The sequence below is a fragment of the Hyperolius riggenbachi genome, chromosome 7 (genome assembly GCF_040937935.1).
Source record: "Hyperolius riggenbachi isolate aHypRig1 chromosome 7, aHypRig1.pri, whole genome shotgun sequence".
Lineage (NCBI taxonomy): Eukaryota > Metazoa > Chordata > Amphibia > Anura > Hyperoliidae > Hyperolius > Hyperolius riggenbachi.
The window spans coordinates 197,003,422-197,019,253 of NC_090652.1; the positions used below are offsets into that span (position 1 = coordinate 197,003,422).

Consider the following 15,832-nt stretch of genomic DNA (forward strand, 5'->3'; position numbering starts at 1 on the left):
ACACACACGTACCGTGAACAGGTACAGTGACTGGTGGTATTAAATAGCACACTGCGTGCGCTCACTTAGGTAGGTGGGTGCACTGAACAACAGGTAGGCATATGCAGTGCTGCTGGGTATTACAAATGTGCACCTGTCACACACACGTACCATGAACAGGTGCAATGACTGGTGGTATTAACAATGCGTGCACTCACGTAGGTAGGTAGGTAGGTGGACTAAACAGTGAACAGGTCCAGTGATTGGGATTACAAATGTGCAGCTGCCTGTCACACACACAGGCAGTCACTGAATGTGCTGGGCTTGGCAGTGGCACAGTAGGAATTAGGGGCCAAAGGCCAACTGTGACTGACTGACAGGGCTGTATATAAATATAATGCAAGTGGGCCACACACAAAAACAAAAATAGATCACAAGAACAAGATTAGCACTCAAAAGAGCTGTTGAGGGGTGCTTTTTTAGCAATAAGAATCAGCAAGGAGCAAGCTAACAAGCCTACAAGAGCCTAACTAAGCTTTTCCTATGAGAGTCTGCAGCAGCTCTCCCTTCTCTAATTACTGCAGGTACACGAGTGAGTCCAATGCCTGACGCTGCCTGCATTTTAGAAGGGGGGAGGGCCTCCAGGAGGGAGTGTAGCCTGATTGGCTATAATGTGCCTGCTGACTGTGATGTAGAGGGTCAAAGTTGACCCTAATGATGTACTATGGGGGCAAATCGAACTTTCGGAAAAGTTTGTGGTTCTCCGCGATCGCGAACACTACTTAAAGAACTAACTAAGAGGACCATGCATGAAAAGACTGTCTCAAATGCATACAATAACACTGCAGAACCCAGAAATAAGGGGCCAGTTTACTTATGTTTTTGTGTGCTGAAGATCAGTAATCCTGCATACCAGGCCTAGATTTAATACAAATATTCTGCTATATGGCAATGGGTGTCTGCAAATCTCACCCAGGTCTTATTGAGCCATTGAGAGCCAAGATTCACAGAAAGGAAAGTGCATTAGCATTTCAGGAACTGGAGTTGCATACATCTAACAGAGGCACCTGGTAAAATCGGTGCAAGTTAAAGAGAAACCGTGACCAAGGATTGAACTTTATCCCAATCAGTAGCTGATACCCCCTTTCCCATGAGAAATATTTTCCTATTCTCAAAGGGATTATCAGGGAACTCTGTATGGCTGATATTGTGTTGAAACCCCTCCCACACTGTGATGTCAGGACCATGGTGCTGACATCATAATGTGGGAGCCTTGTTGCATTGTGGGAAATAATTTAAAATGAGCAAACACTAACTAAATCATGTATACATGTATAAATCATGTATACATAATTATTGTAAAAATTAAGCACTTTTGTTCATTACGTTATTTTCACTGGAGTTCCTCTTTAAGACCAGTAGTAGAATATCTGTAATTTTACTGGTATTCTAGTATACCTGATTCCCGATAGTAGAATATTGGTTATTATAATTGGTTATTATAATGATATTCCACTATCATCCTCTGTAATCATTTTCTCTCACAAACCCTCCTCTATCTGCTCCTAACTCTAACCTACCCCACTAACTTCTCCCATGGCGTAGCCAAACTCCGGTGTATTACTACTCCCAACCAAGTGGCTATAAAGCTGATTAAAACCATATCTCTGCAAGAAGATAATTTACCCCCCTGAAGCCAAAATAATTACCACTCCCAATCTATTCCAGGCGCCCCTATGACATGTACACTCTGGCGCCATCCCTGTAGTGGAGCCATAGTTCCTCTACAACTTAACCACCGCTATCCTGTAGTTCTGAAAACTTCCACCACTGCTATTTCCTGCAATGTCCCTATAGCATAAGCAGAATGCCTCTTTAACTACACCACTGCTATGATGAAGGAGTTCCGCTGCTATTTTGCTTGGGCAACTCCAGCGCCCGTGTAGCTGATAATTCACTGGCCGGTGCCCAAATTCTTGACCTACTTTGTCTGCAGTCTGCATATGCACCCTTAGCAAGAATGTATTTTTGAGTTCAAATAGGTCAGAATTTATAGGAAGAGTTCTTGCTGTGAGTGCATGCACACAAATGCAAATGCACAAACGCTGTTTTAGGGCTCTTTTCCACTATGAAATGCAATCAGTTTCCACCATGCGATTACGATTGCAATTGAGCTACTATACTTAGTATAGTAAAGCTCAATTGCATCCAAAACGTGGCAGGACGACGATCGCGTTTTGACCAAAATCGCATCGCAATCGGATCGCACTAATGGAAATTGCTGCTGCAGTTTCCATTAGTTTATTGTACCTTGCGATTTGTGATCAGAATCAAATTGCAAATCGCAGAGTAGTGGAAAAAGGCCCTTACTAATCGTCAGTGACCTTTGCTATGGTTCACTATGCCAAACTTGTAGCTGATAATTTTTAATATATGAAAGCTATATTTCCAAGATTTCCCATGATTGAGAGCCAATAGCAATATATTTTTTACCTATTTTACTTATGCAGACCCATAGTTCATAAGGGCTTCCATTGATGTACATCATACAGATAAGAAATAAATCCACTCCCCCCCTTCCCTGTTCCTGTCTTCCAAAGAAGGCAGTCACTGTAGAGTGTCTTACATTTTGCAGAATCTGTCTACAAATTCTCTACAATCTGTAATCTAAAGTAAACGCTTAAACACTATTCTCCCTGGAATATTCCACATCAGAGTCAGCGCTAGATTACAGTGTTGTATTAAGCATATTAATTGTCCCCTTAGAGGGTAAAATATGCCTCTTTTTTAAGTAAGGGGAAAAAATCAATTCATACAGACTGCTATGCATAAGAATTTAAGATGTGAGGAGAGATAAAAAGGAAGCCATGCTGAAATTCTCAAGGTCGTTAGCATTATTAAATGAGTAAAGCATTAATGTATGAATAAAGCATTCATTAACTTCTAACAGGGGAGAAGCCTCTCTATATTTCCAGTTTAGGCTAGAACTTTAAAGCAAGTTAGTTAAAACCCTTTTCATGTTTTGCTAAATAGTTGTCAATGCATAAATGGATTACTAAAAATCTGTCTGCTTACAATATTTTTGTAATTCTTTAGGGACCAGCTTTTGCAAATCCTCCCACAGAACATGGACCACGTTCGCTGCATAGAAAACATATATCAGACTTCACAGGTTAGTATTACGCAACTGTATTTATGTTGCCTGTCAGAAATAAACATTTTTTAAAAAGTCATTAATTTAATAAAATTCTATAACTTTGCTTGTTACACCAGGCCTCATGCCTGTCTTGGTCACAGGGACAGCTATCCTGCAACCCACATTCAGTATGTCATTTGATTCTACTAAGATTGGAATGTGCCACATTGTGTGCCTGGAGCCTGCCAGGAATTTTTTGTATGTCATTTAACCACTTCAGGACTACAGTGCTAAACCCCCCTAAAGACCAGGCCATTTTTTAATAAAAGGGCCACAGCAGCTTTATGAGCTCGCTGTACTGCCGCACAACACAGCACACAAGTGATCCCCCCCCCTTTTTCTCCCCACCAACAGAGCTTTCTGTTGGTGGGGTCTGATTGCTACCCAGATGTTTGTTTATTTTTGTACTAATCTGTATCTTATTTTTTTAAATAAATATATGTTGTTTCTTTTAAATTTTCATCAGCCTCCCTCCCTTCCCTGGCCAGCCTATCACAGCGATCGCTCCTGTGTCCCACAGAGGGACAGCCGTGTCACACGGCTGTCCCCAGTACAGCACTGCTGTAGATCGCAGCGCTGTACTATGTTTATAGATGGCGGTTTTGCCATCTAACAGTCTCTTAACGGCGATCGCCGCTGGAAGACTGAAGGCCTGCCAAGCAGGAGATGCGCGGGAAGCCTGCGCGCGATCTCCTGCACAAGCCAGCTCCAGGACCTGACGTCAATTGCCGTTAGGCCCGTTTGCGTGACGCGGTCTTAGGGTAATTAAAAATATTATATATTACATAGTTACATAGTTATTTTGGTTGAAAAAAGACATACGTCCATCGAGTTTAACCAGTACAGAGTACAACTCTAGCCTGCTCCCTTACATATCCCTGTTGATCCAGAGGAAGGCTAAAAAACCCTTACAAGGCATGGTCCAATTAGCCCCAAAAGGGAAAAATTCCTTCCCGACTCCAGATGGCAATCAGATAAAATCCCTGGATCAACATCATTAGGCATTACCTTGTAATTGTAGCCATGGATGTCTTTCAATGCAAGGAAAGCATCTAAGCCCCCTTTAAATTCAGGTATAGAGTTTGCCATAACGACTTCCTGTGGCAATGCATTCCACATCTTAATCACTCTTACTGTAAAGAACCCTTTCCTAAATAAATGGCTAAACCGTTTTACCTCCATGCGCAGATCATGTCCTCTAGTCCTTTGAGAAGGCCTAGGGACAAAAAGCTCATCCGCCAAGCTATTATATTGCCCTCTGATGTATTTATACATGTTAATTAGATCTCCTCTAAGGCGTCTTTTCTCTAGACTAAATAAACCCAGTTTATCTAACCTTTCTTGGTAAGCGAGTCTCTGCACCTGCTCTAAAACTGCAATATCTTTTTTGTAATGTGGTGCCCAGAACTGAGTTCCATATTCCAGATGAGGCCTTACTAGAGAGTTAAACAGGGGGAATATTATGCTAGCATCTCGAGTTTTTATTTCCCTTTTAATGCATCCCAAAATTGTGTTAGCTTTAGTTGCAGCGGCTTGGCATTGAGTACGATTATTTAACTTATTGTCGATGAGTACTCCTAAGTCCTTCTCCAAGTTTGATGTCCCCAACTGTATCCCATTCATTTTGTATGGTGCTAGACCATTGGTACGACCAAAATGCATGACTTTACATTTTTCAACATTAAATTTCATCTGCCATTTATGTGCCCATATAGCCATCCTATCCAGATCCTGTTGCAATATGACACTATCTTCCTGAGAGTTGATGATTCTGCACAATTTTGTATCATCTGCAAAAATAGCAACATTGCTCACTACTGCATCTACTAGGTCATTAATAAATAAATTGAAGAGCAGTGGACCCAGTACAGACCCCTGTGGGACCCCACTGCTAACAGTCACCCATTTTGAGTACGATCCATTGACCACAACTCTTTGTTTTCTGTCCATTAGCCAGTTCCCTATCCATGCACACAGACTCTTCCCCAGTCCTTGCATCCTCAACTTTTGCACTAGACTTTTGTGGGGAACAGTGTCGAAGGCCCTTGCAAAGTCCAAGTATATCACATCTACAGCATTCCCAATATCTATATTAGCATTCACTACCTCATAAAAGCTGAGCATGTTAGTCAAACAGGACCTGTCTTTAGTAAACCCATGTTGATGCTGAGAAATAAGATTATTTTCTACTATGAAGTCATGTATAGTATCCTCCTGGCCGCAATAGCAGCATAGGGGGCGATATACAGGCTGGGAACGCGAACAATCACTCGCGTTCCCATGCCTGTCGGCCGGTGACGGCCAAACCGGAAGTGCTCGCCGGCGGGTCCAGAGGCATCGGAGCGGAGCTGCGAGGGCACCGATCGTCTGCTGGGGGCTGAGGGAAGCCCCAGGTGAGTTCATCTCGTTTTTTGGGGGGGACTTTAGGTTCACTTTAAGGACCGGGCTCGTTTCTAAAGATCTGTTGTGCATGGGCTGTCCAGCCCACAGCACAGATCGTGTGGCAGCCAGGGCAACCAGACTCCCCCCCCTTTTTTCCCCACTAGGGGGATATCCTGCTGTGGGGGTCTGATCACCACCGGCTATATTTGTGTTGCGGGGGCTCCTCAAAGCCCCCCTCCGCAGCGTTTTCCGCCATCCTCGGCTTTTTCTCCCTCCCCTCCTTTAGCTGAGCGGCGCAGGACGGCGATCCGTCCTGTGCCGGAACTGACAGGCTTCAGCCTATCATATGCCGGCGATCCCTGGCCAATCAGAGGCCGGGGATCGCCGATCTCCTTTACGGTGCTGCTGAGCAGCAGCGTCATATGATGTAAACAGCGGAAATTTCTTCCCTCATGTTTACAATTAGCCTGTGAGCCACGATCGGCAGCTCGCAGACTGTTCACGGAGACACCCTCCGTGAACTGGCATGGAAGTCCATGCTATACCACTAATGACCAGCCGACGCCTATCAGCGTTAGGCGGTCGTTAAGTGGTTAAACATTTAATACATACATCTGGAATGACACTTTCTTCAGGCTTCTCTGAGGATTGGCATCCTTTTACGTTGGGCAGGAAGGATGGTGTGACTGTGTAAGAGTGAAGTCGTTAACGTGGCACATTCAGTTGTAATATTTGAAATGTTGAAATTTTAGGTCACAAACACTTTTAAAATGTAATAGATAAATGTGTAATGACATGCATTTCTGGTCTTTGCAAAAGTGGCTGCAAATAACAATTGTTTTAGGCAGACAACCGAGTGGGCCATACTAAAGACCTTTATTTGAAAAATCTAGAAGCTACATGGGATTTTTGGCATGTATGGATGAAAAAAAGCCTCTGCATAAAATATAGAATTTTTGCTGAATATTTTGCCTTTGATCCACTTCCGCCATGCCACTGCCCAGGTTTTGGTACACTTTGTACACCTTTCTTAAATAAATTGTGGCTGTAGAGATGCCATGAATGTTTCAGACGTTTGCCTGCCATTAAAGTCAATATAGCTCACTGCAAACGATTGGTTCGCGAATGTCCATCGTAAAGTTTGTGAATGCATTCCTGAACACAAAATCACAATGTTCAGCCATCACTACTCCAAACGCTTTACTTTGTGTCACCCCATTCAGCCAAGGGATGGCAAGTACATTCTCCCAGCACTTGGTTACACCCAAGCCTTCAAGTGTGCAGGTATAGAGACTGACAAAGACAGAGATACTACCAGAACCCACTAAACAAAGACAGGCAATGCTGGGTAATATCAGGAAGTAGTGTGGTATGCACTGTGGAGGAGCCAACTCAGCACGCACACATAGCAGGAGTAGACAGACAAGAAACAGGGAAGGAAAATTGCTCAAAGCGACCACAGCTCTGAGCTTCTGGTAACCGCCACAATAAATAAGAAAAGGAAGGAATATTTACCAATCCTATCACTACCGTAGAAATGGCAAACATGCACATTGATACAGTACAAGCAGGACTAGACAGAACAGGAAGGAGCATACCAATGGCAACTACTGCTTTGGTAATGTCCACATAGCAGGAGTAGAAGGAGCATCTGCCAATTGCCCCCGCAGTAAAGGCACCACCAGGCAGCAAGATGAAAGGAGGATCACCGATAGCAACTGCAGCTATGGTGATGTCCACCCAGCAAGGTAAAGAGAGAGTCTGCTAATCCCATCAAAAAAGCAATGGCAAGGTCCACAAGACAAGGCTGGAGGGAACACTGCTATTCGCCAACACAGGAAAAGCACACATTCACAAAGGTAGAATGCAAGATAACAAACAGTTATTACACAAAACCAAGCAATGCAGGTATGGTGTAAACTGATCACTACGTAGGGTGATTAAGCAGGAAGAGGCTTTTACAATACAATACAATACAATAGCATTTCTATAGTGCTTTTCTCCCATAGGATTCAAAGCGCTTAGGCTCTCTCAGATTCAGTAATTGGTAGTAGGGTGAAGTATTCACACAACAAAAAGTTATATTTCTGCAAATGCCATACTGAACAGGTGGGTTTTCAGTTTGGATTTAAACAGGTCCAGGGATGGAGCTGTCCTGATCTGTTGAGGTAAGGAGTTCCAAAATGTAGGGGCATCATGACAGAAGGCTCTGGGACCAAACGTTTCCAAGTGGACGCTGGGTATGACTAGATTATTAGAACCTGTGGATCTGAGAATGCGGGGATTGCTACGCAGCTGTAACATATCTTTCATGTATCCAGGGCTCAGATTATTCAGGGATTTAAATGTCAGTAGGCCGATCTTGAATAGGACCCTCCATTTTATAGGTAGCCAGTGAGGGGAGTGCAGGACTGGCGTTATGTGGCAGTGACAGGGTTGGTTGGTTAGCAGTCTGGCTGCAGTATTCTGTATCAGCTGTAGGTGGTATAAGATCTTTTTTGGAAGGCCAGTGTAGAGAGCATTGCAGTAGTCCAGTCGGGAGGTAATGAAGGCATGAACTAAAGTTGGTAGATCTTCTGGGGGGATGAGGTGCTTGATTTTTGCGATGTTCTTAAGGTGAAAATAGGATGATTTCACCACAGCAGAGATGTGAGTTCTGAAGTTTAAATCCCCATTAGAGTTGGGCCGAACCTCCGATTTTAGGTTCGCGAACCGGGTTCGCGAACTTTCGCGGAACGTTCGGTTCGCGTTAAAGTTCGCGAACCGCAATAGACTTCAATGGGGATGCGAACTTTGAAAAAAAAAATAATTATGCTGGCCACAAAAGTGATGGAAAAGATGTTTCAAGGGGTCTAACACCTGGAGGGGGGCATGGCGGAGTGGGATACACGCCAAAAGTCCCCGGGAAAAATCTGGATTTGACGCAAAGCAGCGTTTTAAGGGCAGAAATCACATTGAATGCTAAATGACAGGCCTAAAGTGCTTTAAAACATCTTGCATGTGTATACATCAATCAGGTAGTGTAATTAAGGTACTGCTTCACACTGACACACCAAACTCACTGTGTAACGCACCGCAAACAGCTGTTTGTGTAGTGACGGCAGTGGCGGGTTCACTGAACAGGAATACAGTGGCGGGTTCACAGAACAGGTATGCAGTGGCAGGATCACTGAACACAATAGGTATGCAGTGGCGTGTTCACTAAACAGGTATACAGTGGCGGGTCCACTGAACAGAACAGGTATACAGTGGCGGGTCCACTGAACAGAACAGGTATACAGTGGCGGGTCCACTGAACAGAACAGGTATACAGTGGCGGGTTCACAGAACAGGTATACAGTGGCGGGTCCACTGAACAGAACAGGTATACAGTGGCGGGTTCACAGAACAGGTATGCAGTGGCAGGATCACTGAACAGGTATGCAGTGGCAGGATCACTGAACAGGTATGGAGTGGCAGGATCACAGTACAGGTATGCAGTGGGCTGAGGGCTCACTGAACAGAACAGGTATGCAGTGGCAGGATCACTGAACAGGTATGGAGTGGCAGGATCACAGTACAGGTATGCAGTGGGCTGAGGGCTCACTGAACAGAACAGGTATGCAGCCAGGAAGAAGTTAAGCCTAACTAATCTTTCCCTATATGAGAGACTGCAGCAGCTCGCCCTACTCTCACTAATGCAGGCACACGAGTGGCCGTAATGGCCGCCGCTGCCTGCCTTATATAAGGGGGGGTGGGGCTCCAGGGGCTAGTGTAGCCTAATTGGCTACACTGGGCCTGCTGACTGTGATGTAGAGGGTCAAAGTTGACCCTCAGTGCATTATGGGGCGAACCGAACTTCTTCCGCAAAAGGTTCGCGCGCGAACCACGTTCGCCGGCGAACCGTTCGGCCCAACTCTAATCCCCATCAATTAGAACTCCCAGGCTACGCACATGATCAGAGCTGCGTAGATCCATGCCTCCTATTCCCAGTGGTGAAGACTGCAAGTTAAGTTGTTTTGTTGTCATGCGCTGCCCTCCGATCAGAAGGACTTCAGTTTTGTCTGCATTCAGTTTCAGCCAGTTGTCATTTATCCATTGCTGTAGTTCACGTAAGCAGGCGTTTATAGTTAGAGTTGGGCCTGTCACACCAGGCTTGAAGGAAAGATATAGTTGGGTTTCGTCCGCGTAGCAGTGGTATGTCAGGCCATGTTTTTGGATTATTTTTCCAAGCGGTAACATGTAAATTATGAAAAGCAGGGGAGAGAGGATTGAGCCTTGGGGCACCTCGTACTTAAAGGGGTTCTTTCGCGAAAAAAGTAGGCAGTTAAAAAATGTGACAGATGACAGGTTTTGGGCCAGTCCATCTTTTTAAGGGGGATTCTCAGGGCTTTCTTTGTTTTCAACAGCATTTCCTGAACAACAGTTTAACTGCCAAAATAGCAAGATACCAGCCGGCCTCCCTAATCACTTGCACACTATTATGTCAGTTAGATTTTGCAACTGTTGTTCAGGAAATGCTGTTGAAAACAAAGAAAGCCCTGAGAATCCCCCTTAAAAAGATGAACTGGCCCAAAACCTGTCATCTGTCACATTTTTTAACTGCCTACTTTTTTCGCTAAAGAACTCCTTTAAGTGGTACAGGGGTGGACAGGAAGGGCCCCATAGACACTTTTTGGGTTCTGCCACTCAAGAAGGATTGGAACCACTGAAGAACTATGCCATCAATGCTGCAGTATTCCTGTAGCCTGTTTATCAAGGCTGCAGAAAGGTCTAGCAGTATGAGGATCGAGAACTCTCCTCTGTCTCTTGCCATGAGCAGGTGGTTGCATATTTGGATGAGAGCAGTTTCAGTGCTGTGGTGTTTCCTGAAGCCAGGACATCCACCAATGAAAGCAGACAAGCCATTTCCAACGCAGCTAAATGGTAATTCATCAATCCTGTGCTATTTTGATTGAAGACTGCAGGCTGATTGCAGATGGGTAGGACACACATTGCAAATGCATGCAACACTTTGCAGCAGCAGGGAAGTCAGCATTGTTTGGCTGCAGATCGGCTGCAATAAACAGAAGATGCCTGAGGTGAGATTGTGAAAACAGAATTTACCAAAATTTCTACCTGAACTGGCTATAGAAATAACTGACACAGTCATGGCAAATTTACAGCCACATTTTACATAATGCAAGATTCAGCTGTCACCTCAATGGTTCCTATTTTTCAAGAAGCAAAAAAATCAGAATCAGGGAGCTTTAGACCTGTACGCTTTCACACTGTTCCCCACAATGGCCTGGTACAGGATGTGGGGATGCAGGAACTAGCAGTGAATGTGAATAGGTGGACAAAAAGTTGGCTAAGGTACAAAAGGTAAACAGTAATAGGAAATAGGACATTCTCAAAATCGGAAACCAGTTATTTGTTAATGACCTAGTAGATTGAATAGAAAGTAACATTGCCATCCTTGCAGATTAAGCAAAATGGTGTAGCTTTATCAATGCTAAGTAGGGTCGTAATATGCTACTAAAGGATCTTGACACCATTGTTATATGGACATGGAAATGGCAGATGAAATTTAAAATGGCTTTCTTTGCCGACAATGTAGCACCATATAAACTAAAGGGAACACTACTGCTTGAAACATCAGACTTGGAGAAGGACTTAGGAAAACTGACTAACAGGTGAAGCAAAGCAATGAAATACTAAGCAGCAGCCCCTAAAACAAATAAGATTCTAGGCTGCATAAATCACTTATTATTATGAGGCTACATGTGGAATATGGAATGCAATTTTGGGCATAACGCCTATGCTACCAGCAGAAACTTTTTGCATCTTTTTGCAGTATGGTGTAATTTTCCACTTCCAAGTGGGCACATTTGCCCTTTTTAGTGATAAACAATATGTGCATATGCTCAGTTGTTGGTTTAGCTTGTGATCTCAATATGCTTATTATTTTACATCCCTCAGTAGTTATTTGAGATTATTACTTTGTATTTGTATTTGTTTTATCTCTCCCTATCTTTCTATTAGAGATGGCCCGAACTTTTGCAGAAGTTCGATTCGCCCCCATAATGCTCCATTAAGAACAACTTTGACCCTCTACATCACAGTCAGCAGGCACATTGTCGCCAATCAAACTGCACTCACTCCTGGAGCCCCACCCCCCTTATAAAAGGCAAGGTTCTCCTGCCGTTTTACTCACTCGTCTGCCTACAGTAATTAGTTAAGGGACAGCTGCTGACAGACTCTGCTAGGGAAAGCTTAGTTGGGCTCTTGTAGGCTTGTTAGCTTGTTCCTGGCTGATTGTTATTCCTTATTCCTTATATTGCCCCCCACCACCACAGCTCCCTCACTCACAAGGGTCTTGTTTTCCAGGGAATTGTAGGATTTCAAAAGCCAGCTTACATATCTTGGCCTGGAATTGAACCCAGGTCTTAGTGCTTGGTAGGCAGCTCTCTTCACCACTATACCACCACCAACACTACATGCTGAAGCCAGCCTAGCATGTACCATTATGATATATTCAAGAGAAAAATGAGCTTGCTTAGGGATTTGTAGGATTTCAAAAGCCAACTCACATGCATTGGCCAGGAATTAAATCCAGGCCTACCATGTGGTAGGCTGCTATCCTAACCATTATACCACCGAAACAACACACTACAATGCTACATGCTGAAGCCAGCCTAGCATGTACCATTATGATATATCCAAGAGAAAAATGAGCTTGCTTAGGGATTTGTAGGATTTCAAAAGCCAACTCACATACATTGGCCAGGAATTGAACCCAGGCCTACCATGTGGTAGGCTGCTATCCTAACCATTATACCACCAACACAACACACTACAATGCTACATGCTGAAGCCAGCCAAGCATGTACCATTATGATATATCCAAGAGAAAAATGAGCTTGCTTAGGGATCTGTAGGATTTTAAAAGCCAACTGGCCAGGAATTGAACCCAGGCCTACCACGTGGTAGGCTTGGATATATCACAATGGTACATGCTAGGCTGGCTTCAGCATGCAGCATTGTAGTGTGTTGTGTTGGTGGTATAATGGTTAGGATAGCAGCCTACCACACGGTAGGCCTGGGTTCGATTCCTGGCCAATGTATATGAGTTGGCTTTTGAAATCCTACAAATCCCTAAGCAAGCTCATTTTCTCTTAGATATATCATAATGGTACATGCTAGGCTGGCTTCAGCATGTAGCATTGTAATGTGTTGTGTTGGTGGTATAATGGTTAGGATAGCAGCCTACCACGCAGTAGGCCTGGGTTCAATTCCTGGCCAATGTATGTGAGTTGGCTTTTGAAATCCTACAAATCCCTAAGCAAGCTCATTTTTCTCTTGGATATATCATAATTGTACATGCTAGGCTGGCTTCAGCATGTAGTGTTGGTGGTGGTATAGTGGTGAAGAGAGCTGCCTACCAAGCACCAAGACCTGGGTTCAATTCCCGGCCAAGGTATGTAAGCTGGCTTTTGAAATCCTACAATTCCCTGGAAGACAAGACCCTTCTCCGGAGGAGGAGGAGGGAGGAAGGAGGATTACACTTCCTGATGTTGTAAAGTAGTGTAGGCCTGCAATTGAACATCAAATGAGATTTCTGACCTTAGAACACTGCTTTGTGTCAAATCCAGATTTTTTTTCTGGCACTTTTGATGTCTATTTCACTCAACCATGTTTCCCTCCAGATATTAGACACCTTGAAATATCTTTTCCATCATTTTTCTAGCCAGTATAATTTTTTCTAAATATTCAAGTTCGCCTATCCATTGAACTCTATTGAAGCTGTCTCCAGGATGGCACAGATTGCATAGAAACCTTTGAGTTGGTGTTCCTTAAAGTACACCTGAAGTGTGAAGAATATGGAGGGCGGAGGCTGACATATTTTTTTCAATCTAAACAATACCAGGTGCCTGGCAGTCATGCTGATCTCTTAAGCAGCAAACATTTCCATCTCACACGCTTGAAACAAGCATGCAGTTAATTTAATGAGACTTAAAGAGAAACTCCGACCAAGAATTGAACTTTATCCCAATCAGTAGCTGATACCCCCATTTACATGAGAAATCTATTCCTTTTCACAAACAGATCACCAGGGGGTGCGGTATGACTGATATTGTGGTGAAATCCCTCCCACAAGAACCTCTGAGGACTGTGGTACTCCTGGCAGTTTCCTGTCTATGAACCTTGTTGCATTGTGGGAAATAGCTGTTTACAGCTGTTTCCAACTGCCAAAAAAGCATGCAGCAGCTACATCACCTGCCAACAGTAAAAATGTCACCATGTAATAAATCAGAACGTAAATCAGGGATGTAAAAGATTTTACAATGGGAAAACACTGACTAAATCATTTATACATAATTATTGTAAAAATGAAGCACTTTTTTATTACATTATTTTCACTGGAGTTCCTCTTTAAGTCAGAAACCTCTGATCTGCATGCTTGTTCAGGGTCTATGGCTAATAGTATTAGAAGCAGAAGATCAGAAGGACAGCCAGGCAATTTGCATTATTACAGTGTTTAAAGAATATTTTTCAGTTTGCCTTGAAAGCATGTTAATGTTCTAAAACATGAAACATCACTTCTATGACACTTTCTGTGGTTTTGAAAGTAATACCAAAATCCAGCTGGGCAAATTGCCAAGCTCTAGATTCAATGCAGTCCTTTGCAATGAATTGAATATACCTAAATAATTCACTGCTGTGCTCTGTCATTCTCTCTGCCCCTCTCTCATTATTTTTTTTGTCCCTGCTGCAGTTGGATCTTTGGAGACCTCTCTATCTAGAAGATGTCAAAGCCAGAAGTGTAGTGATAGTAAGGATCCCATTCATTGCTCTGCAGTCCGTGAAGGAGGAGATGGTTCGTTGTTCACTGTCTTTTCAGTAAGTGAACTGATGTAGGTTCAGCAGCTTTAATTTAGAGTTAATGTAGAGCCTGGTTAAGTTTAAATTGAATTTCAGTCATGCAGAGTGACACTTTGAAGTATTAATAATGTTTCACACTGATGTGTCAGATACAGCTGTACATACAGTGCAGTATAATATCTGGTCAAATGATTGCCCAGTTACCAATTTTATATTACCATGGAATATTATAAGGGCTTAAGTTAGTGCCATCTACATATTAACTTTTATATATATATATATATATATATATATATATATATATATATATATATATATATATATATATATATATATATAAATAATGTATTATTATTTATTGTATTTATAAGGCGGCAACATATTACGCAGCGCTGCACAATAGCTAAATGGGTTAACATACAGGTAGAACATACAGAAACTCACAACAAAACAAGATCATGCAAATGATTTGATAACAATACAGTGTCAGAGGTCAAGATAGAGACTGTTCGAGTCTACAAGAAGGGTGGTTGTGAGTAAGATTGCATAATCAAGCTGGAAACACTAGGGAGGAGGGCCCTGCCAGAGGCTTACAATCTAAAGGGTGGGGTGGAGACAATAGGTGCGTCTTTTGAGAGGGGGTCTAACAGAACATATTATGATGCTGGTGTAGGGGGGTATGCGAGCGTGAAGAGGTGAGTCTTGAGAGCTTGTTTGAAGGTATTAAAGGTGAGGGCGAGTCTGACGGCTGGTGGGAGAGAGTTCCAGAGAGTAGGGGCAGCCCTGGTGAAGTCCGGCAATCGTGCGTGTGACTGAGTTATGCGAGGTGCGACTAGGCGCAGGTCATTGGAGGATCGGAGGGGGCGGGCTGGTATGTGCCTGTGGACCAGATCAGAGATGTAGGTCGGGCAGGTTTTGTGCACTGATTTGTAGGCCAAGCACAGGATTTTGAAATTGATCCTAAAGCTGATGGGGAGCCAGTGCAGTGCTTTACAGAGCGGAGTTGTAGAGGCGCTGCGGTGAGAAGAATGTATCAGTCTGGCTGCCGCATTCATTACCAATTTAAGTGGGTCAGTACAGTTAGAGGGGAGGCCAGATAAAAGAGAATTGCAGTAGTCTAGGCGGGAGATGACAAGGGCGTGGATAAGGAGTTTAGTGGTGTCAGGGGATAGGTAGGAGCGGATCTTGGAGATGTTGCGGAGGTGGAAGTTGCAGGATCTGGCAATACCTTGGATGTGGGCTGTAAAGGAAAGTTCAGAGTCCAGAGTAACGCCTAGACAGCGGGTGTGGGAGGTAGGGTGGATAGTAGTATTTTCAATAGTGACGTGCAGATCTGGGAGGGGTGCAGCTGTGCGGGGTGGGAATATTAGAAGCTCAGTCTTGTCCAAATTAAGCTTCAGGTACCTGGCAGCCATCCAGGAGGAAATGGAT

At 43.6% G+C, this 15,832-nt stretch overlaps 1 protein-coding gene across 1 annotated transcript in view; it reads left to right on the top strand.

Moving 5' to 3' along the window:
* Positions 1–15,832, top strand: part of CPO (carboxypeptidase O) — a 216,965-nt gene that overhangs the window by 50,765 nt on the left and 150,368 nt on the right. The window contains exons 3-4 of the mRNA XM_068247357.1: positions 3,076–3,151; positions 14,295–14,419. Of these exons, the coding sequence (XP_068103458.1) occupies positions 3,076–3,151; positions 14,295–14,419 (201 nt within the window). The remainder of the gene's footprint in view (positions 1–3,075; positions 3,152–14,294; positions 14,420–15,832) is intronic.